The sequence below is a fragment of the Falco punctatus genome (assembly GCF_963210335.1).
Source record: "Falco punctatus genome assembly, chromosome: 6".
Classification (NCBI taxonomy): domain Eukaryota; kingdom Metazoa; phylum Chordata; class Aves; order Falconiformes; family Falconidae; genus Falco; species Falco punctatus.
In genome coordinates this window covers 51030861-51056104 of record NC_137585.1, presented here as the reverse complement: position 1 = coordinate 51056104, position 25244 = coordinate 51030861, and the positions used below count along the sequence as shown (strand labels likewise).

Sequence of the window (25244 nt, the reverse complement as noted above, 5' to 3'; positions counted from 1 at the left end):
ATAATTACATTGCAGGTTACAATGTTGTAGTAAATATTCCCAAAGGAGCAACAAACATTGATATTCAGCAGCACAGCTACTCAGGGAAACCAGAAGATGACAACTACCTTGGTAAAAGCCTCCTGTGTATAACATTGCTGGATAGTTTTTGTGCTCTTGCCAGAGATCTGCTCTAGATGTGTATTATCAGAAGTCTGATAAAGCCTTTAGAGCAAATATCTAATTACATTGTATCATCATTTGCCTGAGTCTTTCTGCAGATACCAGTTTTCAGAAAAATGAGTGAGATGGTGTTAGGTTTCTGCTTCTTAAGTATGTGTGTGTTTGTCAAAGAATAAGAATTATAGCACATTGCATCATTTTATCATTTTTTTACTTTGTTGTGACAATGTTAATTAAAACTCCACAACTGAACTCAGGTATAATGCAGGTATTTGTGGGTTTAAGTGTTGGAAGCATACATTTTGTTTATAAATGAAGCAGTCTGACCTTCAGCAAACTTATCGGTTGTATCACATTTCTTTTTTTCTGTCATGTCTGAGTATAAAGATCACATGTTGATAGTTTTGCAAGTGTGTGAGAGGAACAAAGAATTAATAAGTATATTGTACCAAAAATCTTGGTTGTTCTGTTTCACAGTACTTGTATTATACCTGAAGTGCCTGCGAGAATATTCGTGCATATTTTCCTTTTCTTCTTCCATTACCATCCCACGCAACAAACTTCGGTTTTCAAAATGTTTTCCTTGCCACCTGTTGCCCTGTTGTTGCACATGCACCTCGCAGGACACAGAAATAAATCCTCTACCCCTGACAATACCTACCATTTCTAATGTTGTAATGCTTGAATAGGGTGCCTTTACTAAAAATTTTTTTTTATTTTTAAATTTAATTTTTAACTTATTATTAATCTTTATTATTGTAAAATGCTCATTGTATTAAATTATTATAATAAATGCTTATTAAATTATTTTATTAAAAATTTACTGTTAAAAGCCACTTGACTAGAAGTAGCTCTAGCGAATACAAGAATGTGGGCTGTAGAATAGGCCAGAAATACAGATATTTGTTGTTTCCTTCTACAGTAGCAGAACCTAACCAAATTTAAAAGTGATGACTACAGTCAACCCATCAGCAGAACAAATATTATTAAAGTTGTGTTGTTAATGCAGAGAAAATCCATGACAGTTGCTCAGCTGATAGTAACAATAACCAAGTTACTGATGGTTAGGATTGCATTAATGCATTAGAAACTGTTTAATAGAACTTTGAAGTATTATACATGGACTAAAATAAAGCTACGTGTTGATGAGAAGATACATTATTAAGAGTTTACATTGATAGAACCTTTTAAATAAATAGATTATTTATTTCCAATATTTTATTTTACTTATAGCTTTGTCTGATATTCATGGAAATTTTATTTTGAATGGAAATTTTGTTGTAAGCATGTCAAAAAGAGAAATCAATATACAAGGAGCCATTTTTGAGTACAGCGGTTCAAACAGTACGATAGAAAGAATTAACAGCACTGATAGAATCGAAGAAGAGCTAACCTTACAGGTGCATGTTTACTTTTTTCATAAGTTTGAACATTTGTTACATGATCATTATGTTCATAACATGTTCAAATTCACTGAAAAACAGCTGTCATTTTATCTCAATTAAGGTTTTGTGTGTAGGGAATTTATACAACCCTGATGTGCGTTATTCATTCAATATCCCAATAGAAGATGGAAGTGATCTGTTTATGTGGGATCCTTATGGACCCTGGCAAGACTGCAGCAGGATATGCCAAGGTACTGTGAATTCTTTTATCACCAGAACCAAAGACCTGATGGCATTTAAGATGGCATTTACGTATTCAGGGTTTTCACCTCTATTAATAAAGGAGAAACTCAGCACTCAGTAAACTTCAGGTGCGCAGTGCCTTTAAGGGCAGAATGGCTTCTGATTTTGGTTGCAATTTTCGGTATTTATGCAATGCAATTTTACATTCAAAACTACATTTGTGTTCCTTTCTTGTGTAGCCGTAGGAGTGGTTTATAAAAAAAATATTTGAGTTGAACCAATTCTAATGCATCCTTAGAAAGCAGTGTTGTATATCTACTAATATTTATTAGGCTTCCATTATCCTATTTCCAGATGGTCATGGATTTGTTTAGTATCTTTCATATAAATTTATTTGTCTTTTTTTAGTTATCTGCTACCTGGGGCGAAGCTGTTTGAATATATATTTTACAAATTTTTAGCTGTTATTCTGTAGGCCATTCCAGTGTAAAAATAAAACTGCAATATGTGTGAAACACAATGTGTACGTACACATATTTTTGATAGATACTTGTATTAGCAGGTACTAGAAATGCCTGTAGATATGTGGTGGTGAGTTTCTTCTCATTTTGAGTCAGGTTGTAGAAATGTTAATGTGCTAGAGAAGCAGAACATCTGCCAGCTATGGTACTTCTCCCAGCACTCCAGACCTTTTAGGTACCCTGTGATCCAGTTTTCTGCTTCCTTAAAGGAAAGGATGACGACCTCTAAGTTAACGTGGGGGTTTGAAATGGTAATTAGCAAAGGACAGACATGATATATTTTAATACTTAGCCTAATGAGTAAATGCACTGTTGTGCTTTAGTTTTCTGGAAGTTGACATACTTTTGAGAACACTGTAGTACAGGTGAGAAGGGGGCAGGATTGTCCACTTGGAATGTAGTCAGCTGCACAAAGCAGAATCTGCTGTATACAATGATTAGTGTTAATGGGGTATCTCAGTTAAATTCCTAAATGATGAATGAAATCCATTAGTGTAACAAGGCACTCTTATTTTAGCCCTTTATCTGCTTTTTTTGGTTCCATTTCAAGGTATTCGAAGAAGGAAAATGACATGCATACGTAAAAGCGATCATGTGGTGGTGTCTGATCAAAGATGTGAACTTAAACCCACTGTACCAGATGTCTTTGAGGAGTGTAATACAGAGTGTGAATTAAGGTAAAAAGAGGTTCCTAACTGATGGAGCTATTGTGGTCTTCCATATTTTTATTGATAAAAATCAAAAAAAAGGAATTTAGATTGCTTCATCCTCTGTCCCTACACCACTCTCTACCTCCTTCATCCCTCCCACCTCTCCATCCTTTCCTCAAATCTATTGGTATAATGGATTTATACATTATGTTTACACTCCTGAATCTAAGTAGAACTAGTGTACTTTTCTAATTTTTGTTGGTAAAGTACACAGTCTTTTGTTAGGCTGTGAATCTGTTCTATATATCCTGGCACAAAAACTTGTATTACTAGGTAGAATACATTTTTCACCAGAATTGTACCCACAACTGGAACTAATATGAAACAGACTTGTGTTTTTGCACTCCAAGAAAGCCCATGCTGAAGTGTTCAGAGGAATGAACAGTTAGAATTATAGTTTACGTTTTTCAAAGTCACCTAAGAAATTAAGACAAAAGATCCTTTAAATTTAAAAAGATATTTTTAAACCTATGAGTCAAATTCTTTTATACTGCTTGGAAAATTCCATGATGAGGTAGATTTTACAGTTTTATCTGTTCCCTAAAATGCATATCTATATTTACATGACAATGCTTGGTACTTTTTCAGAGTGCTTTGTTTACTGTGGTCTTATTTTTTAAAACATATTTAGCTTTTAGTAACAGTTTATCCTTGTAGGTGGCACAGTGTTGGAAAAAGTGACTGCACATCAAAGTGTGGCCCAGGGTTTCGGTCTATAGAGATCCACTGCATGAAGTACTCTATTTCAAAAGGACTCAGTGCTCCGGTGGATGATAAGTACTGCGCTGATCAGCAGAAACCACCAGCCAGGGAGCCCTGCCACGGTGACTGTACGTTAACAAGCTGGCACTACACAGAATGGTCAGAGGTACAAATTCAAAACCTTATAATGTACCATTATAGTTCTGGTTAGCATTCATATCAAATTTTTATTTCTATATAAAATTTTTTTTAGTTAGGTAACTAAAAGAAAATAATGTTTGACACATGCAGGATTGTAGGAGGAACTAATACCAATATTCATATTTTAGCCGCTTCCTTTTATTTTTTGTAAGAAACTGTCACTAGTTTTGGATGTCAGCGGAGAAGATCTGGTAGAGGTGTATATTTTATTTACAGTCTTAATAATTTAGTTCTGAGAGGATTTTGGAGAAGGGGAATAGGCATAATTTCAGCCTTAATCTTCATTAAAGAGTTTTTTTCTTGCAATTGCTAAAAAAAGCACCAAATTTAACTCAGGTGAACATGTTAGCAATTTGTGGATTAAATGTAAGACCCATTTGTCTAACACAGTCTTTAATGTCTTTCACTTTTAAGACTGATAATGTATTTTGACCTGATTTTATCATGTTGTGGTTTCTGTTTTGTAATATTGTTTATACACTGTAGTGTTCTAGGAGCTGTGCAAGAGGTGTCAGAACCAGAGAAGCTTTTTGCATGAACAACTTGGGTCGTCATCTTCCTGACAGAGAATGCCAGGAACTTCCAAGAGTTGTAACACAGAGTTGCAATGAATTCTTATGTCCAAGCTGGTCTGTTAGTGAGTGGAGTGAGGTAAAAGTACTGTGTAAAACTTAAAGACGCCTTTGGTCCTGGTCATCAATATTAATAAAGCTGCTTTATGTGTTTGGGGTTTTTTTGTTCTGGCTATTTTGGGGCATATAATGATAAAAATTCAGAAGTCCTAGGATTTGGCTGTTATATAGCCCAGATGAACAAATGGCATGAGAACTTCAGAAAAATACACCTAGAATTTATTTTTCTCTGAAGTTTTGTTACCTTAAAATGAGGTAGTGAATCTACTTAAAGTACATCTATCTAATGTAATACACATACCTGCCTTTTTTATGAGGCAATGAGAGCCATCCAGCCAACTGAAGAACATAATTATATCCATTTTATTATAGATTATATGGGTATAAAAGAATCATGGATAGTTTAAAAATTTTTCCTGTGAAAGATATGATATTTGCACTTATATTTTAAAGAAGTATTCTTTATTCTAATGGAAATAAACAATCTGTACATTGTTCTCGTATTTTTGTAGCTTTAGAAACTTAATAGTGATCCCTTTGTATTAGTATTTGTGTAGATGTTTACAGGAAATGGAGAGTTCATAAATTAACTAGTTTTGTTGGACTAATTACATTCATGCAATATTTTTGTTATTTATGTGATCTTTAAAATCCAATTGATTACTAAAAGAAAGTGAAGCCGTTAATGCAGATTCATGTCTTTATGTCCTGGTTTTGGCTGGATTCTGATTCTAATGATTTTACAGTGTCCTGTGACATGTGGCAAAGGAATGAAGCATCGTCAAGTATGGTGCCAACTTAATGATGAGCAACTGAGAGATGGTTTCTGTAATCCAAATGATAGACCAGAATCAGTAGCACCATGTGAACTTCATGAATGTGCGTCTTGGCAAGCAGGGCCTTGGGGATCAGTGAGTACATAAGGATTCCTGGCTTCTTGTTTTCTAGGTCAAACTATGAGTGATCACAAAACAGTACTTTTTAAACATTTTAATTGGATCTTAAGCAGTTACTTTAGTTAAATTGATTCACATGTTTATTTGCTCCTATTGGCTATCTAACCTGCAATTTAGGAACACCCACATATAAGTTAAATGCCTAAAATAGTCATTGACCCTGAGCCTTAATATCAAAGGCGCTTTTAAATATGAATGTATTACATCTCCAGAATAATGAAAATGTAGATAGCAAACTGTTCAGATGAATGATACAGGTAAAAGATGAAATATTTATAGGTGTTTGGGCATATTTAAATGGTAGTTTTAATTAAGATAATAAAAGCGTATGCTAATAATAGGAGGCAAAAAGTCTTAGTATTTTGTTGTTATGAATTTTTTTGACCTTCGGTGCTAAAAGATCTGCTATCTCTTTATGTGGAAGTGCTATTGAAAAATGTGTTCCTGTTTGTAACGGTGTTTATCTCACGTATACCAGAGTGGCTTCAAAATTCTGGAGAAAAGTGAATTAATTTGTGAAGGAAACATTTGTCACCAAGTAGATGAGAATTAATTAAAAAATAATAAGGTACTCAATTTCATGGAGCTTTCTTAAGATCAGGTTACTCAAACCAACAGAAATGTTGGATTATTCAGTGTTTCTTGGATGTTAGTGAGAATTCATAACTGAATAGCATCTGATGCTTATTTCTTACATATAGCTTGATAGTAAAATACAGAATAAATATACCTTTGGAAATTAAGTATATTTTTAACTTAAACATTTCTTTTGTGTAGAACTTTTGTCATGTAATATTTTTTTCCACATTAGAGATAACTATGCTGTTACCTAATATAACATTGGATACCTTTTGAGTAATCTTTTGATCACAAGGTGCTGGCTTTCCATTCCTAGAAGCTAAATGTAAAAACGAATCAAAAAATTAATTCAACCTTATGATACAACTCTTCTGAATAAAAAAACTACTTGTATGGCCTGGCTGGAACAGACTGTACAAGCAATTTACCAATCCATGTCACTGGAGATGAGCTTTCCATTGCCATTTTTCCACTGTACCATCTGGTAATAGCTATCCACAACTTGGGTTTTACCAGTATTTGTGCTTGAACCACAATGTTTGTAGGATGGGATTTATGTCATAATATTTTCAGGCATCTGATATTTTAGGTGCCATCTTTGAGTGTACTCTTGTCAAACTCTATAGTGAAGGGAAAGACATTTAACACCTGTAGGTAGTGATTCATTTGGAAACCACCCCTTACTGCCCCCATCCTCCTCCTTTCCCTATCCCAGTTTTTATTGCTGAGCATGATGTTATGTAGCATGGATTGTCCCTTTGATCAGTTAGGGTCATCTGTCCTGGCTGTGTTCCCTCCCAATCTCCTGCCCACCTCCAGCCTCCTCTGCAGGGGAATAGAAGGAGGAAAATGGGAAAGCCTTTATCTTGCACAAGTACTGTGCAGCACTAACCGAAATATTGGTGTGTTATGGACACTGTTTAAGCACTCTATGGTCTGCAATGAAGAAAGTTAACACCATCCCAGTAATCTTCCTATTCATTCTAGAAAGAGTTTTAAAATAGAAAATGTAATTAAAATTATATTGATTATAAACAGTGCTATTTCAAAATGTGTTAAATTATTGACTTTAACAGTGTGCCGTAACGTGTGGACGTGGATACCAGATGCGTGCAGTCAAATGTGTTACAGGGACTTACAGAGTTATTTTGGATGATGACAGGGAATGTAATGCTGCTACTCGTCCCAGAGATAATCAAGTAAGTTAAAAAAATACCTTTCAGTTGATTGTATGTTTTAGTTAAAAGCATCTAAATATAAGTGTTGTCTGCTGACTCTTTGAAGGAACTTGCAGGAAACTAGTTCTAACATGAGGAAAAAAAAAACCCCTGAAACTATTTGCTTTTTTCCTGAACTTCAAATTTGGCCTAGGTAGTTAAGTAAAAGAAGAGTAATTTGGAGATGGGAGATTAGGAAATGTGGTATATGACTGAAGGGGTCTGAAGGCCTTTGATTGTTTGGGGCAGGGGGACCTCCAGCATGTAGAATATTATAAGGAGACTGCTTGCCATGATGCTTAATAACAGCACCTAACTGGCTTGGTATTCTGTAAAGTTCTGCTTGTATGCAGTTCTTCAAAGAATGACATGGCTACTTGAAGAAAGTTTCAGTTGTTGCAACAATACTAATTCAAAACTGTGTAGACACGAATTATGATTCGGTGTAGTATTAATATGTTTCTTTACCTTTTCTTCTTGTCTCAGTTTACTTCATCGCTTGCCTTAATTTAAATCTATCATTTTTCAGAAGAAATGTTTTTAATATAGTCAGTGGGTTTACCTCTAACTAAAAACAATTGGTGTCTTAGGTGCTATATATTATGTTGATCTAGCCACCAGATTGAAACATCCTGTTTATATCCAGCAAAGATGGTAACCACATACCTCCTTGAGGAGATAGACTCCTTCTTGTCTCAAGGAGAAGAGGAAAAGAAAGGATTCTATGGTCCAGAGTAAACCAGTCACAAGTTACCGTCCCTCTGATGGCTTCTTGAATAAGATTTCAAAATATAAAAGCCAAATAATTGGTATAAATTTACCTCCACATGTGTGTGAAGACACTGGATTTGAGTATGCTTTGTATTTTGAATCGTGGTACCTGTTTGGCTGCTGACTGACACTGGCTATTTCTGTGTTCTCAGTAGCTGAAGTTACAAAGGACAGGACAACACATCCACTGTCTTCACTCAGTTCTTTGGTACTGCAGGTGACTATGAAATAGAACATGGTAATGTCTATGCCGCTTGTCTCCAGCAAGTTGCCCAACACAGTTCTTTCTCAAAGTGCAGACATTATGAGTTATTACTAATGCTGTTTAACATTTTTTTGCCTCTCAGTTTAAGCAAAACACAAAAATTCAATGAAAAACCTTTGAATAATGCCAGGGAGAAGTTAGAAGGTGGTATTTGTTTGTTAATGCTGGCTTATTGTAATGGTAGGGTCTATCTCTGTGGAAGCCATTTGCTTTAACATTTGACACTTCCAAAATATGTATTTGAAAGCTGTTGTGTTTTGTTTTCTTCACCCCCACAGGAGTGTGAATTGCCCTCTTGTCCAGAAAATACAAAATTATGGACTACTTCGCTTCCTCTGGTTCATGTGGGAAAGGTGACCCAATGGAGATATGGATCGTGGACCCCTGTATGTAATGTAATCGTGGTCACATCTTGCAGAGCAGTCCTCCATTTGTTCACCCATTTTTTCATAAAGCTCTCCTTAATATATTTTCCAGACTGAAATCTGCTTAGGAAACATTTTAAAGGAATTCTGTATTATTTTTTTCCCCCTAAGAACCTGTTTCTGAAGGAGGAGATAGACATTGCAAGCAACCACTGTGTGCTTCACATCTAGCCAGGGAAAATAAGTAGGGGAAACAACAGGAATTTAGGAGCTGGGGTTCTGAGGAAAATAGCTTTCATATGATTGAGAGTGAGCAAAGAAGAGGGTGGTTGGTTTTTTTAAAATAATTGGTTGGTTTCTGAGTATGGAGAACACCTTTTATTCTAAAATATGTTTTTTATCTTTTATATGAATAGCAATATTAAACAGTTTGGGTCTTTAAAGGTCTAATTTTAAATAATTTGTAAAACGAGCGTTATAAAAATGGCTTCTACACAAGCTTTGTTTAATGTTGGAGGTTTTGATTTTGATAGTATTGAAAATGAAATTTATTTAACAGCAATGTGAAAATTTAAAATTATCTATAAAAATATGGGGGCACCTGTTAATCCCTTGAGGTTCTTAACAAAGTTTATAGCACAATTATATCTTTGTACAGCTATTAACTAAATAGCAGTAAAGAGTGCATAGACGAAGGAAATTCAAGAAACTCTTCACTAAATCCACCTTGAACTTCTCAGCTATAAAGGCATCAGAAAGGGCTCAATGGAATATGCTAATATAAATTAGAGTGGCAAATGGATTGTGAATATCAGTTTTCATTTTTAAAGTTGATGTAAATATTGCATCACTGTGTAATAACTAGAATGTTCTGGAAGTTACTTTCTAATGTTTCTGGTTTTAATAAATAAAAATCTTGCCTTTGCAAGGCAATATAATATAATGTGTAATGATTCCATGTTATAGTTGAAATGCTACCTGTTCAGATACACTGAACTGCTTCACAAGAATTAAGGCCATACAAATCAGTTCAAAGCTGATGAGAATTCTTAAGGTCTAAACCATCTGGCAACATTTCACTTTCCTTCCTATATGTGTGGCTCTATCAACATAACATGGAAATCTAGTTCTCAGCTTTTAATACTAAAGTCAAGCTGATGCTGAGCTATGTTAGTATTTTAGATGACTGCATGATCTTGTTTTGGTCTCCTAAAGTGCGATGAGCTTGGATTATTCTCTGACAGTGCTCTGCATCCTGTGGGAAGGGTGATCGTGCTCGCTATGTGAGTTGTAGAGATGCTCATGGAGGAATAGCAGATGAATCTTTCTGTGCTCATTTACCACGACCAGCTGAAATTTCAAGCTGCTTTAGCCCATGTGGAGAGTGGCAAGTTGGAAATTGGTCCCCTGTAAGTATTAATTGTAATTTTTTTTCCATGTGTATATTCAGGTTATGGGTCAAAGTCTCTGATTAGAAATGGGGACTTTGTATTCTGTGCAAGTGTGATACAAATGGCACCCCTTGAAAAAATAAAGTATGCATTTCTTAATGTCAAAAGTAAATATAAATGTCTTTGGTTATTAATTATCAAAGTTCTGTCACAAATGTTGGGTTAATTTTTGGTCAGTGCACAGTTACGTGTGATACTGGAGTAGTAACAAGACAAGTTATCTGTGTCAACTATCATCAACAAATCAACGAGAATTACTGTGATCCTGAAGGCCGACCTTCCAAAGAGCAGGAATGTAACATGCCACCATGTCAACCAGTTTATCATCATATTCCAAAAATACATGACCATCCAAGCCATTTTCCAGAAATAGGTTACCTTCCAATACACCATCCACAAGACAATAAAAACCAGTGGAACCATCCCTCTGTGGGAGGATATCAATGGAGAACTGGACCATGGGGAGCAGTAAGCATTATTATTTTTTTAATATATTAATTTGTTTTCTCACTTGTGTGTTAACTTTTCTAGAAATGTTATTGCAGTACAGATTTGGTCAAAAAAGCAGCACAATAATTTAAAAATTATTATTATTAAGAATATATTAAATTCAAACTATATTTTCCTGCAATTTCGACTTTTAAGTAGTTCTAAACAGTAGTAATTTTAATTGGAAAAATTCAGGTTTGAAAGTTAAAAAAAATTAGAATTTTAAGTTTGAAACAACATATTTTACATGTTTCTGATTATGCAATGGTGATACATCTGTTTACATGTTTTGGTAGTGCTCTAGTACTTGTGCAGGTGGATTTCACCGTCGAGTTGTAGTATGTCAAGATGAGGAAGGAAGAAGTGCTAGCTATTGCGATGAGGCAACAAAACCTCCAGAGTCAAGACACTGTGATTCTGGACCCTGCCCACGATGGAACTATGGAAACTGGGGAGAAGTAAGATCATTTCACTTCCAAAGGGAAACGTTATTTACCACATAAGCTTAGAAATAGTAACATAATTATTTGACTGTAAATGGAACCGAACACTATTTTTTTCCTTATTTAAAAAGAGTGTGTTTCAACCTGTTTAGATAAACTTTGTTCTTTGTTCTAATCCAGAACTGTGGTGTAGATATAAGCAGTATAAATATACATCCAAATAAGTATTATTTAATAGCTCATTAGAAATGAGAATTGGTATTTTTGTCTCGTATTGCAGAATTATGGGAAAATTGAAACCCCAAAACCACATTGTATATGTATTTTACACTTAGTCAAAGTTAGACTGTGAGAAAATGTGCCCAGAGTCTGAGTTTTCTTTTTCCTGGCAGGGAAAACTAGTTTTAGGACCAATTTCCATCTTTTCCTCCTGTCAGAGAGATATATGCACATTTATTCTCACAAAAGGTTACTCCTCCTTGATCGAGTAGATTCTCTGTAACTGAGACTTTTTCTGCTTTTTGTAGAAAATTACTTATATACCAAAAATATGTTGTTTGGTAAACATTTTGGTGGGATAATTTTTTTTTTCATTATATGAGATAAGACCATAAGTCCTTATTCTTGGATTTAGTGTCCAGGGAATATGTAAATAAACATAGTAAATAATACCATGTACTGATTATTGCTATATCTTTTTGGTTTAATGGTATGTGATGACTCTCTTAATAAAAATATTGCATATAAAATTCTGTATTTCAGTGTACTCAAACTTGTGGAGATGGAATAAAGACAAGACTGGTGATTTGTCAGCTTCCTACTGGCCAAATGCTGGGTGATCAAAACTGTGAAATTCTAGACAAGCCACCCAATATGGCACAATGTAATGTGCATTCTTGCCCTGGTGATGTTTCATGGCATCGGGGACCATGGAAATCGGTACGATAGCATTCACTAATATTTTTTGCTTTCTTGGTCTTTCTGTCGCTCTATTTTTTCCTTGTCTTTTAAAAATGATTATTTTATTTCATAACAGTGAAATAATAATGCATGTGGAATATATTCTATGTAGTTTTATTAAGCAATTGTTCCTGCAGTCACTGAATTAAATGAGAAACAGCCATTTCAGTGGGAACAGTATCACAGTCTGTAAAACATCATAGGGAATATTTTGAAAATTACCAGAAATCATCATAGCTAATAGCAATACCTAATAGGTTGTTCTATTTTGGAGGGTTGTGATTTGATCTGTGTTTAAATTTAAAAGTATATGCTGTAATTTATACTGTAGTATTATCTACATATTTATATTTGTAAAAAAAAAAAGCTTTTTAGTGCATAACTTTTTTCTAATAGCATATTTCTAAAATAACTCACACATGTATATTACACTCTGTCATCAAACATTTTACTCCATATTACGTGTACATTTGTGTATAAAAGTTTATATTTGTGGTTTTGAAACAGTGACTAATTAAAGCTGTCTATGTATAATTATGTATGTAACTATAATATGTTATTGTCTACATGTCACTGTCTGTTAATGTGTAAAAATGCCTACAGTAATCACCATTAATCTTTAAAATTGCCACTCGTTAATTATTAACATACTGAAGTAATCATAGCAAGCTTTACAATATAGAGTATGTTATATTTCCCAAGCTGTGAATTTGACAACAATATTTATTATTGTGCTCAATGATGAGGAGAATAATAGCAATTGAAGGAGGTTGGATCCAGTTCTGGTTCCATCGAAATCAGTTAAAGACCTGTCATTAACATCCCTGGGAGACTGGCTAGGACAACAGTTTTATTTTTTATTTTTTTAATTAATAAAATTCTGTAATTTGGTTCTTTGATCTAACATGGAAGCATTTAAAAAAATATTGTTTGATTTCAACTTTATATAAACACTAATAAATTACCTAATCTATTCTAATTTATTGCCAAAAGACTTTAAAATGAAAGTTTGAATTAATAATTTACACAGTTATCTCTTTCTTCCACTGTGCAAAACAGAGCTTTGGGTTTGTGTTTAACAGACAGGGTATCTTGTTTAGCCATTAGCCAAATATTAGTGGTGACTAATGCTTAATTAATGTATGCAGTTCAGGTGCTGAGAAGACAGGCAGGGCGTTTAGCACACAATTGCCTTTGAACTTCATGTTTGTTTTCCTTTTAGATCAAAGGTTATTTACAGCCAGTTCATTCCCGGGGGGATGCTGCAGTTTGTCCTGCATTAATAGGTTACCTGTAACCTAAACTATTGTAGATGTTACGTAGGGGTTAGTTTTGCAAAGATTTTCATGTTGGTTTATATCTCAATTGACATAATAAACCATTTTAATCTTTCAAAAATGAAGTTCAGAATGGAAGCTAGTTATCAGAGAGAGTTTGTGGCCTCTTTTTTATACATGACTGCAAGCTTTATGGTTATTCAGTCATAGTTTTAATTTCATCATGCTGTCACGTGGTGGTGTGCAGAAGCAAATGTAGCTGATTCAGGAAATAAAAGCCGACTCACATATTAACTATGCTGTCACTTCTTAGTAATTTAGCTAGTTTGAACGCTGCCAACACAGAAACTTCAGTTAATTTTTGTCACTGTTTAAATAGAGCAAACTTTATTCGCTGAGGATGACTATGATGAAACAGCAGTAACAGCTTTAGTCACAGACACAGTTGTAGCCTAGCGCAAATGACTTTTTTTAGCCTTCACCTATGGGTGTTTGACTAGAGAGGTGATAGTTTGGCAATAGATCGTGGCTCTGCCTATCTTACGCCTTTCTGGCGTACAATATGCTCTAATATAGGGGAATGTTAATGACTGGACACTTTCTGGAGGCTGGAGTCATCAAGCATGTCACATATACACTTACTGACTTCTCTATAAAGACAGCAAGAACCGGATAAAAAAGTATTTACATTTTTTATAAAAGTATTGAGTAATATTTATGTGTCTGCACAGCAATGCATTATACTTTCATACCTACTAGTGAGATGTCAATGTCAAAGCTTAAGTATAAATGAAATGTGAGAATTCCCACATGTATTGCCATGACAGATTCTTCTGTCTTTTACTTCTGGCATGCATGGCATGTATGTAATACATGGAGAGAGTGAGTAGAAGGAAGGGAATTCCCGAGTAATTGCTTTATGTGGAACAACTCCTTGACCTCCTTGAATATTGGCTCTGTGTCTGGCCCAGCTAATTCACAAATGGGTATCAAAATTACTTTAAAAACTCTTTCTTCATTCTGATGTAGCTTTGTCTAAACTATATCTGAACTAAAAACTTTGCTCATGGATTATTCTGGCTTTTACATATCCAGACAGTTTCCTCTTGGATTTATATTCAAGCAGAAATAGATTCAGAAAGAGACAAATAATCTAAGACTAATTCAGAATGCTGAGTCAGGAACCTGATCCACCATGTAGAAGGACTGTTCTAGTTTATCAGTTGTCAGTGTCTTTTATGCTGTCTTCCATACTGGGGCATTCTATCTTTTTCCGTCAGCTATCTCTGTATATATTTGAGGATAGAAGGCTTCTAGCAACATGCCTTGTAGGTACATTTATTTCTATTTTTCTTTGACTTTACACAAGGTAATTCAAGTAAAACATATCTTGTAAATGCAGAAAAGGGCAGTTGCAAGGAAGGCTGTGGTTTGATTTGAAACCAGAATTCTGGTGACGCTTTCTGCAGTTTAGCATCTATGGGCTGTTACACTTCAAAGCATCTGTCTGTGACCACCAGAGCTGACTACTACAAAGCTTAAAAGCTGCATACTCCTCTGCTGGTCTCTGCAGTTGTCCAAAGGAATATGAGGCAAGTAAATCTCAAATTCTAAAGGCTCGTACCACTCCAGGACACTTTCTCAGAACTATTATGCATATTCAGAAACTTTGTTTCTCTGAATCTTTGAAAATTCAGAAAAGTCCAATATTTTCATATCATGATATCCAAGCCAGAAAGAAGCGCTAAAGTTTTACAGGGAGGATGACTAGGAAACACATCCTTTTGCCTGGAACTTGAGTTTGTTTGATGTCATTGAGAGACCCTGGCAACAACCTTTTTAGAATGTAGCTTGCAACTTCCACCCTCTTAGTTTTGTGCAAGTTTCTAACAGAATTTTCTTTAGTGAAGAGCTGAATCATGCTGCTCTCATTTTTTAAAATTTTTTTTCCTTTCTGCCTTTTTATCAAAACCCAAAGGAAATGGAGTGGGTGTACACCCAGTCTGTGCATCTTGAGGGACTCTGCCTTGTTTTCAAACAATATTGGTGTTGATTCTTAATGTAAATGAGGAATGGTTGTCCAATATTTATCAGCCTAAATTCAAGTCTTTCAAAGTTTGAAATACTTGATTTCAAGATTTCACTGCCTAGTTGGCATGTTTCTAAGTACACTACCTCTTTTTTGGTATACAAAAATTACACTACAGATATGTGTATCTTGATATATACATATTTATAATGTATTTATACATTAAGTAATACTTGAGGTAAATATAGCTGCTTATTTTAATGGAGTTGCACCACCAGTAAATTTGCCCCATGCATCTTAGATATTTTTCTTCTAGACTACTCCAGTTTCATTGGTGAGCAATTGAGACAATGAACCACAACTTCATGAAAGAATGAATAAATTGCAAGCTAAAAAGTATGGAAACCATATGTCACAATATATAATGTCAAGAAAAATTCCATAGCGTTCTGAACAGCTGGCTAAGAGTACTTTTGTTCTAGTATAGATTTTTATTGTATCCCTTTTTTCCACAGCGCGTTATTGGGTTTTTGTGTTTAGACCATGCAGTAAGATTTCTGGTTTGTTTTAATGTTCAGCAGAGTGGTTCAGATTTTCTGACCCTAGTGACAAGAAGTTGGTTTTAACTTAAAGCATGAAGTGAGGGAGTGTTACAAATTCACAAAGATACCGTAAGGTTTTAAAACTGAACTGTAATGACTAGAATTAAAAACTTCTTCTAGAAGAGTTGTAGAATAACCTGTATTAATTAAGTTGAAGAATGCTGCTTTGTTACTTTCAGTACTAAGCTTTTTCTCTGCTGCACAGCATTTCCCATATCCACATGCTTTAGCATTCTTAGCCAAACAATCATCTGTTACCTGACAAAAATTATGTGGGAATATAATCAAATCAGCTGTTAGTTGGATCAATGGTTATGTTTAGATACAACAAATCTTAAGACATATAGTGCAGATAAATGTACACTCTTGCAAAGCTTTTATGTATAGCACCAATGTAAAGTGGCTATACTAGAGAATAAAATAATTTTAGCAGTGCTTGGTTGGGAAATAATTTGGCACGCAGTAGCAAGTTAGGAGATTTGCGGTGCCAAAGCCTTGACCTTGTACCTGGGCAAAATGTGTGATGTGAACATACGTTTTGTTTTATTCTTCCTTCTGCTGTTGAATAGGTGATAACTCTTTTACTCATCTAGTACACTTTTCTCAGTGCAGTTTCTTTTATGGTGCCTTCACTTCAAGGATTGTATTTGACTGCTAACTGAAATTTCCCCTTTTTATCTCAATTTCTTTTAAGATTTTGGTATTTACCTCTTGGTTAATTGGTCATATCTTCCTTTCTAGTCTCTTTTTCTATGCTTCCTAGGCAGGTACTGTACAACAGAAAACAAGTGTAAATTTTGCAAAATTCCTGATACATATATGCTTTTACTGTGCTGTGTACCTTTCATTTTATTTATTTTCCTAAAGATTTTATGGAGTGTAAGGAGGAGTTACACTGGGGGAATAAAATAGGCTATTCATATATAGGAAGACAACACCTTTTGGCTTCACATAGTGAGGAGAGTGTATTCACATTTTTGGACGACAAAGATTTTGCTGTATTTAGGAGTTTGATTTTATTTTTGGTCCCAAATACTTTTTTCAGTGCTTAGCAAAACCCTTGGAAAGCCAGGTAGCCAAACGGCAAGGTTCCTGTTTAGGCAGTCGTGGTAGAAGCTGAGTTACCTTGGAAACTTTATACTTCATTAGGGCTTTCATTCTTGTATGAGTCGACAGCAACCTAAATTTTATCAGAGACATTTTAATCAGGTACGTCACAACTTGAAATACATGTTTGCTCCTCATACTTTCTTGTTCCTTCAGAGAGAATACAAAGCTGGATTACTGAATCCAGATTGTAACGGTGTTTACCTACAGGTCGTTGGAGTAGTCTATTATCAGTAAATCTTCATGGCACGTTTGAAACCAGATGGCTTACCGTGTGCCGGCCTTACCTGAGCAGATGCAGCACCGGAAGCTGCTGTAATTTGAAGGTAACAACTATTGCCACAAAAGTGAACGGTTAAGCCTTTGCTCTGTACCGTCTTCAGTTTTACCTCAAATAGTCTTTTTGAGGTGTCCTGGTTTTCTCATCTGCGCAGTTTCACATGTCATTGTACAGCTTTGTTACTAAGCCCTATCATTTACAGTTCAGAGCGTAGCAAAGTTAAGGTCCATCTTGAAGTTTTTTTCTGCTTGACTTTCTTGAAAACATCTACATTTGGAATTTTGTTTGAATACTAATGGAAAAGAATTACACTGTCTAATGTGAATTAATTGTAGTGTAGTCATCAGCACTTTGTTTTCTTACATTTGACTTCTTAGCATGTTGGGCTTCATGCTCTTTTACTTCACATTTATATTTTGGGTTGAGATATGACGCATCCAATTCTTTTTGAAGTTAAGACTTAGGAAGAGTTTGTCCTAAAATTTTACCATATACCAATTGTGAAGTCAAATAATAACTGTAGAATTCTTTTCTGAATTACTTTTTAAAGTTTTTAAAGATAGTTTCTGTAATTAAAGGGACCTTGGATTAGAAGTGGACAGACACAACTTTTCCAAGAACAGTACTTGTGCAGAGTGCTTTTACACTGTTCTAACACTATTAAAAGAACAAAACGCTGACAACAAACTAGTCATGTCAATTGTACTTTGTTGTTAGTAAAGAAATTAAGTATCCCAGACAAGTGTTTCACTCACTAACTGTTCAAATTATATTTTTTAAAAAGTCCCACAAAACTACAGTTTAGGAATATTATTTTTTCTGAGTTACTTGGGAACAGTCTAAATCTAACTGTGCTGAGATGTCTTTATGGTCAGTGATACAGGCAAATTTTGACCCTTACAACAATGTTCTGTTTGTCTGAAATGTTGATAAAGATTTTTATTTGTGTTTCTTTTCCTCACTTTTAGGATTTTTATGTAATTTCATAAGTATTACTTGTGATTTCAGAGGAAATAGGCATAAAAAGAGTGGATCAGCTCGTCTTCTAAGTTACCCTTTAAGTGTCAGAAACATACTGCCCTTCAGACATATAATGGAATATTCTTTAACATGGCTGTTTTTCTAGTTCTTCAGTTTTCTTTTAGTCGCCCCAGAATACATAGTTGCTCATGTAATTCTGTCTTTGCACTAGTGGAAGAAATCAGTTATTAATGACTATAGATTTATTTAATAAGAATTAACATTCCAGTCCCCTTCCAGTGTTGTTACTGCCAGGCATCCCATTGACTTCTGTAGGAGCAGAAGCAACCCAAACTTGCATAAGTAAAATATTTATTTGTTTTCATTTTAATGCAGAAAATCTTGCTGTGTATGATAAGTGCCTTAATTCACTTCTTCTAATGTGTAAAAAGTATTTATATCTTATAAATAATCTTTTATATTAAAAGGGAATTCAGAATCAGTGGACTTGGTTTTCAAAACCAGCTTCAGTCTTTTACCTCTACTTCTGCTGCTGCCTAATGTTGAACTTCAGAATACCTCATTACCAAAACAGCACATTTATTTAATATCTCACTGGCTGAAGTCTTAACGTTAGCATATGCTATTCATTTTTTTTAAACTTTGGAAATGGGGGATGCCTTTTCAGAGATAACTGATAACATATGTCACTACCCAAATAATGTCATAAACCAGACTTTGGATGGTGGATTTCATTTAGGGCAATTCTGATAAAAATGAAAGAAAATACTTGTTTCCAAAATTCAGAAACAAATATTTACTGTTCATCAAGTTCAGAGGAAATTTCTCCATTTTGGTGCTATGTTGCCTGTATAGCTTGAAATAATAAATAAGTTATAATGTATGTGTGATAATTTAATTTAATGACTGTGACTTGTGTCTGTGAAATACAGTTGCATTTTAACCCCTCTTTTTTATGCATGTTGTGTGGCTTTGTGTTTATACTGAATGTGTCCTTTATTAAGGAATGCTAAAGTTTGAAGTCCTTAAAAAAAAAAAAAAATTAAAAATACGGGGGGATGGAAACTAACCACTTGAGCTGAAAGTTAGTGGTTTATTTTTACCATTGAGTAATCTTTGTGTGGCAGTGAACTTCATATATTTTGCTGACATTGTTTTCATGGGGGGAGGCTTTTATATTTGAACAGAAAAAAAATACATAAACCTTGTTACTGATAAAAACAGCAACTGATGCCATTGGATAAGTGGACTGGAATAGGTAGTTGGCACATGATCTTTGATGATAAAGCTTAAAGATGCTAGCTGTTGAACCTTTTGCTGGAGCTATAATTTTATTGCCCAGTTCTGCTCCTTCTTAGTGACAAAAGACATACCGAAAACCGAGGATCATAATGTAATGCTTAACTCTTATTCTCAAAGACATATTTTTTTTACATTCCTAAAACACTTTTGCATGAGGAGGTTTACAGAACTTTAAAACCCTCCATGTAGAAAGAGGACAAGTTAAGAGGGGAACATAAAGTAAAACAAAAAAACACCCCAACAAAAAGCAAAGCAAACAAACCAACCAACCAACAAAACCCCCAAACAAATAGTGTTTCATGGAAGGGGAGAAAAAGCAGGTGGTCCTTAATACCATTCCTGAATGCACAGAGCCATTTAATGAGAATAAAAAGCATGTGAAGCTAGTGATATATTTATTTATGTTTTGCAGAGTTAGAGCTTTCAGAAAAGCTGAAGGGTTCTGGGTAGTCAGATCCATGTGAAAATCCTTCTGAGCCACCTGTATATATGTGGCAGTTTCCAAAACCGAGTTACAACTCATAAATATTGGTTCAAAGTGGTTTTGAGATGCAAATCTAAAAGTTATTAAACCTCTATGAAAGTATTAGCACTTCCTAACACTTATGAAGTTTAATACACAAATATTTTGGTTACCTGGCATAGGCTAGGAAATGAACAAAATGTTTCATAGTTCTCTGTTCTGGGAGTTCCTAGTCCTTTCTTTGAAAACCAGTAACTGTGGGAGACTGGTGACTCTGCTAAGATAGACTGCTCTATTGATCAGTGTATGTTCTGGCATGCATCTGTCTATGGCCCTTTCACTTCAGTGAGAGCAGGAGCGGGCACTTAGATTTCCTGCTAGATCAGTCCTTCAGAAGCTTGCGTGCATGCTCACCTTTGTGCGCGTCTGTAATGTTGGAAAAATTGATCTGTAAGTAAACTGAAAATATACAAAAGAGTGGCTTAGGTTGAAAACAAACTGTAATTCAGCATGTGAAGGTAGGTAAAATGTCTTTCTTATCACCTAAAATATACTCATATTTTCATACCCAATTAATAGATAACATATTTTTGTTATTTTTCTTAATTCTTTAGCTGACATTTAGTGAAGTGCCATAGAAGAAGTTATATTCGTGTATGCTTCTAAAAAGTTTGAAAAATTTCTGACAAAACTGTATTGTTCCAGTATATATTGCTAATTCCAGTTCTCCTTAAAGTTCAAATACAAAACCTTAATTTTTAATCAAATGAAAAAAGTGAAGTGGTACTTTTAAAGACACGCAGAGCTCATGTATTTGTTATTCCTTCTATTTCTGACCTACTGTTTTGCTGCTGCTACCGTGATTAAAAATGATAAATCAGACATTGCAGGTGCTGGGGTCCAATGTTTCTTCTGCTCATGTTTAGGCTTTTACAAACTCAGCTAAGACTGACTGATCTACCATTGTAAGACTGTATTGTCTCTAGTTACTTTTGTAACTGGTTAATCGAAAGGACTCTATCTCTTAATTTCATAGATTCTTCCTTTTTGTCTTAAGTTTTAAATTGTGAAAAGAATATGCAGAAATGCTTTTTTGTGTGCAACCCCTTTGATTGTGCAAATGTAGCTTCCGCACCAGAGATCCTCCATAGTGTTGAAAATACAGTCCAACCTTTATTATGAAAGCCTATGAATAAAACGTCACTTTCAAGAGGCAAACATTACTTTTCAGTGAGAGTGCGTATTATGTCATTCCCATGCATTTGTTGAGTTTTCCCAAGCTTCACAAGAGGCAGGAAGCTATCCTCGCTGTGCTGTGGTGCAATCTGTTAAACTGTGTCTGTTTGCTGGAAGCAACAGTGGGTTCACTTTGGCTTGCTGTTTGGCTTTTGCAAAGGTTTGTGAACACAACTGCTGGGTGGACGCAGATATATCTGTTGTTCTTCATTTGGAAAATGTGTCCAGACATTTATTCATTTATTGGAAACAGAAAACCCCTCTGCATTTATTTTGCTCATGCTGGTTTTCCTTGATATCTTCTATCTCCATTCCTGCCACCCTTCTTTCTTGATACTTGCACTTTACTCAGTTTGTCTCCAGTACTGATGCCTCCATGTAATTACTTAAAGGTATTACTAGTGCTACGTGACTGTGGAATAAAGATGACACTTGCTGAAGTCTGGCCAAATAAGCAATTTTCTGTCTGCAATGGTGTCATGGTAAAAGTGCCTGTACCAAATACATTCTAGGAGGTGTCAAAGGCAAAGAGCAGGATTGCTGTTCAGTCTTGTAAATTTGGCACAAATTTATACTTGTAGATTAAGATTTTCGCAAAGACCTAGTGAGGGACTAGCTCTGTTCCTGTTTGCCACTGATTTCAGGAGAAAAGGTAAGGCAGAATTGTCTGCTGGGGTTTTTAAATTTACCACTGTTCCTGTATTTTTAATGGTGATTTGCCTCAGGCATCTGTTGTATATATCATTCAACTGAAAGATCATAAAAGTTCCATCAAAAAAAAATACCAGACATGTTGCAGGAATGCTGACAGCAATGTAGTTGATCTGTTCCCTCCCTGCCAGCAATTAAGCTGATCGTACATCTCATTGTTTTAATATACACTGTCGTTAATTACAGTGATAATGTTGCTTGAATGAGGGCTGATGTGAAGTTCTTAGCAGAGGTACATGCAGACCTTTCAGTGACGCTTAAGACCTGCACATGAGGTAGTAGAGCCTGTCAAATGGCTGCTGAAAGGTGGTAGAAATACCTGTTTCTGATTCTCACGTGGTAATAGGATGCAACAGATTCAAATCAAGAAGAAATAAGGCAGGAAGAATGTACAATTCAGTTTTTACTGTAATTGAGAGATGAAATGGAACTATAAAGGAAGTGTTAAATGAGATACAAAATGTGATATGTCATTACTATTGAAGGAGAACATATTAATCATCGACTCATGAAATCGTGATTATTTTTTTTTACACTTTCAAAAACATCAAGCAGACATTACAGAAACACATGGTATCTTCAGTTAGCTTGATGCTTGATTTTGCATGTCACTGATGCTCTCATGTAACAAGGTGAGCATGCTTGCCGCTGGTAGGTGGTTTGCTGTTAGGTTACTGTTGTGTCTGATAGCGAGCTCTTCTTCCAGGCAAGCTGAAACCTGAAAGAAGCTAATATCTGGGGGGAAACTGAGTCTGATTTTGGGATTTTGACTCAGCTATTCACATTTGAGTCCAGTGAAGTATGACATTCATTTTCTGTGAAGAATTTCCCTGTTTTTCTAGCCTTTCTTATTTTTGCCACTGTTCTGTTCATCTTGTTTAATTTCCCTCCTCTTCTACTGTGCCACACAATCTTCCATCAACAGCCACGCTAATATCTCCACAATCTGTGTGAAATGGCTTTGCCACAACATCAAATACAATAAAATGTTTCTCTCATGCCTTGCATTATACTCGTATGGAAAATGAGAGGATGGTAGTCTCCTCCCTGTATGCCACGTTGACTTAATCTTGTCCAAAAATTGAGCCAAATTTTAGCCCTTGTTATGGAACTTAGACTTTAATATTGCCTGGGTTCAGATTTTTCTTTCTGAATTATGCGATCTCTACTTTTTAGGCTTTGCAGTGAACTTTTATGAAAGGCTTTTGCTTTATTTATCAGTTGTCAGTCCCCCTAAAGCTTGAGATTTTTACCTGGCATCAAGAATTTTCACTCTACAGCAGCAGAGTACATCTCCAAACAAGTCAAGACAAAACTTTTGTTTGAAAGAAAAAGGATACAACTTAGTCTTGAAACAAAATGTTGTCCCTGTAAGTTGGAAATTAATTTCTTAAAATGAAGAGTAATAAGACTTCTACATTTTTAGAAAAAATAAAAAAAGGAAATACAGGAAGCATAGTTATATAATATGTAAATTATGATCTGTCATTTACAGCAAAAAGGTTCTTTTAATGAGGACACCTGAAGTAGCATGTGTGAAATACAGTTCTTAGGGCACTGAATTATTATCTGAGCATGTCCTTGAAAAGGACTTGGATATAACTGAATATCCACCAGGACCTAAAGATACAGGCAATTTAAAAGCCAAATCCTATAATTGCTAAAATAATTTAGCAGCTGTGGTTCTTGTGTTGTTGTAATAGCTAAAGGCTTCTTTGAAGATCCAATTGTGCTACGTGTATTATGTAGGTAAAACAAAGAGGAGGTTGCAGACTGGAAAAGCTTAGTCCCGTTATGAGGTGTATGTAGGCAGGTTGGGAATGCATAGCACAGTGAAGCCTGGCTAAGTATCACAGTAGGTGAGGAGCTGAGCGTGGTAACAGCATGTTTTTTTCAAACGTTCTCTAGCTGGCATGAAAAAGGTTGCCAGGCTTTTGACAGCGATGTGCAGAATGGTGGTATTCATCGTCAGGGGGAAGGACGCGACAGGGCTTTCAAAGAAGGATCTGGTCATCTGTTTTGTTTGTGCTGACCTTGAGGTACTGGATAGTGCCTTGCGATGTCAGAGAGATTGCCCACAGTTAAAAAGACTTATTCACAAATCTAACTAGAGTGAATAAACTAAATTCTGTGGTTAATCATTACGTGGAATTCCAGGAGTTCTGGGTTTGACTTTTCCAACAGCTGCAGAGTCTGGTTGTTCAGCTGCCATCCAGGCAGACTGCTGTTTTGCTGAGAGGTCTTCCTTGTTACTGCTGCTGCCAGCTGCACAGGGCAAAAAAAATTCAGACCATGTGGTGGCAACTTTAAATATTGTCTAAATTTCCTCTGTAGCATCGTCAGTAGAGTTTGAGTTCTGTAAGCATGAAATCAGCTTACCTTCAAGATCTGTCCTGATGGTTCTGAGTTTAATGGAAGGATTTGTTTGGGTTGTGTTTGTTTTAATCAGAATGTCTTTAAGAGGAATACATTCCTAGCAGATGCCACATCCATGCTTCTGTAGCAGTTTTACGTTCCTCTTATCCACATCTATCCTCAAATCTGTCTTTAATCCTCTTTATTCCTATTTTTTTATGTAAGTGGTTTTTCATTTATGTCCACCTATTAAATATATACGCTTCAGCATGCTTTAAAAATAGTTATTCAGGAGTTTCCTGTTATCCTTCAGGTGAAAGTTGAAACAAAATTATCTTAAGAAGGATCCAACAAAGGCTGCCTTTTAAGGAGCATACAGTACTCAATCCTGTCGGAACAGGCATGGTTATGGACAGTGGACAGGTTAGATAACCTCAAAAGAGTCGCTGCTGTCTCTGAGTGCTGCAGAGCACTCCAGAGTCTCCTACACCCACGCTTTGGAGAGCACGGATGTTCACACCCACAATACGTACCTGGAAGCCCTGGGAAACCAACATGGATGGTCAGAACTTGGTGTGTGCCGCTTCTCAGCCTATTATGCAGCCAGACCAAGAAAAAAAAAATGTAGAAGTGCTTCACGTGCTGACTTAAGAGAAAATGATTTCTGCCTGCTTTTCTTGCTGAGAGGAGTGAAGTTAAGAAATTCCAGTATCAGATGATGATACTGACTGTTGATGAATATACTTGGAGTAGATTGTTCTCTGATTTCCATTCTGCTGAGAGCAGAAGGTAATGGCAGTTACTTTGCTGGAGGGCCATCCTTCCTGAGCTGCTGTGTTGAAAAGAACA

General features: G+C 35.4%; 1 protein-coding gene across 1 annotated transcript in view; it reads left to right on the top strand.

Moving 5' to 3' along the window:
• The window catches only part of ADAMTS20 (ADAM metallopeptidase with thrombospondin type 1 motif 20), a 100238-nt gene that overhangs the window by 51625 nt on the left and 23369 nt on the right, over window positions 1–25244 (top strand). The window contains exons 16-28 of the mRNA XM_080391326.1: window positions 16–111; window positions 1396–1562; window positions 1669–1798; window positions 2862–2988; window positions 3679–3889; window positions 4411–4575; window positions 5303–5467; window positions 7168–7290; window positions 8623–8730; window positions 9954–10118; window positions 10338–10628; window positions 10946–11107; window positions 11855–12031. Coding sequence (XP_080247452.1) covers window positions 16–111; window positions 1396–1562; window positions 1669–1798; window positions 2862–2988; window positions 3679–3889; window positions 4411–4575; window positions 5303–5467; window positions 7168–7290; window positions 8623–8730; window positions 9954–10118; window positions 10338–10628; window positions 10946–11107; window positions 11855–12031 — 2087 coding nt within the window. The remainder of the gene's footprint in view (window positions 1–15; window positions 112–1395; window positions 1563–1668; window positions 1799–2861; window positions 2989–3678; window positions 3890–4410; window positions 4576–5302; window positions 5468–7167; window positions 7291–8622; window positions 8731–9953; window positions 10119–10337; window positions 10629–10945; window positions 11108–11854; window positions 12032–25244) is intronic.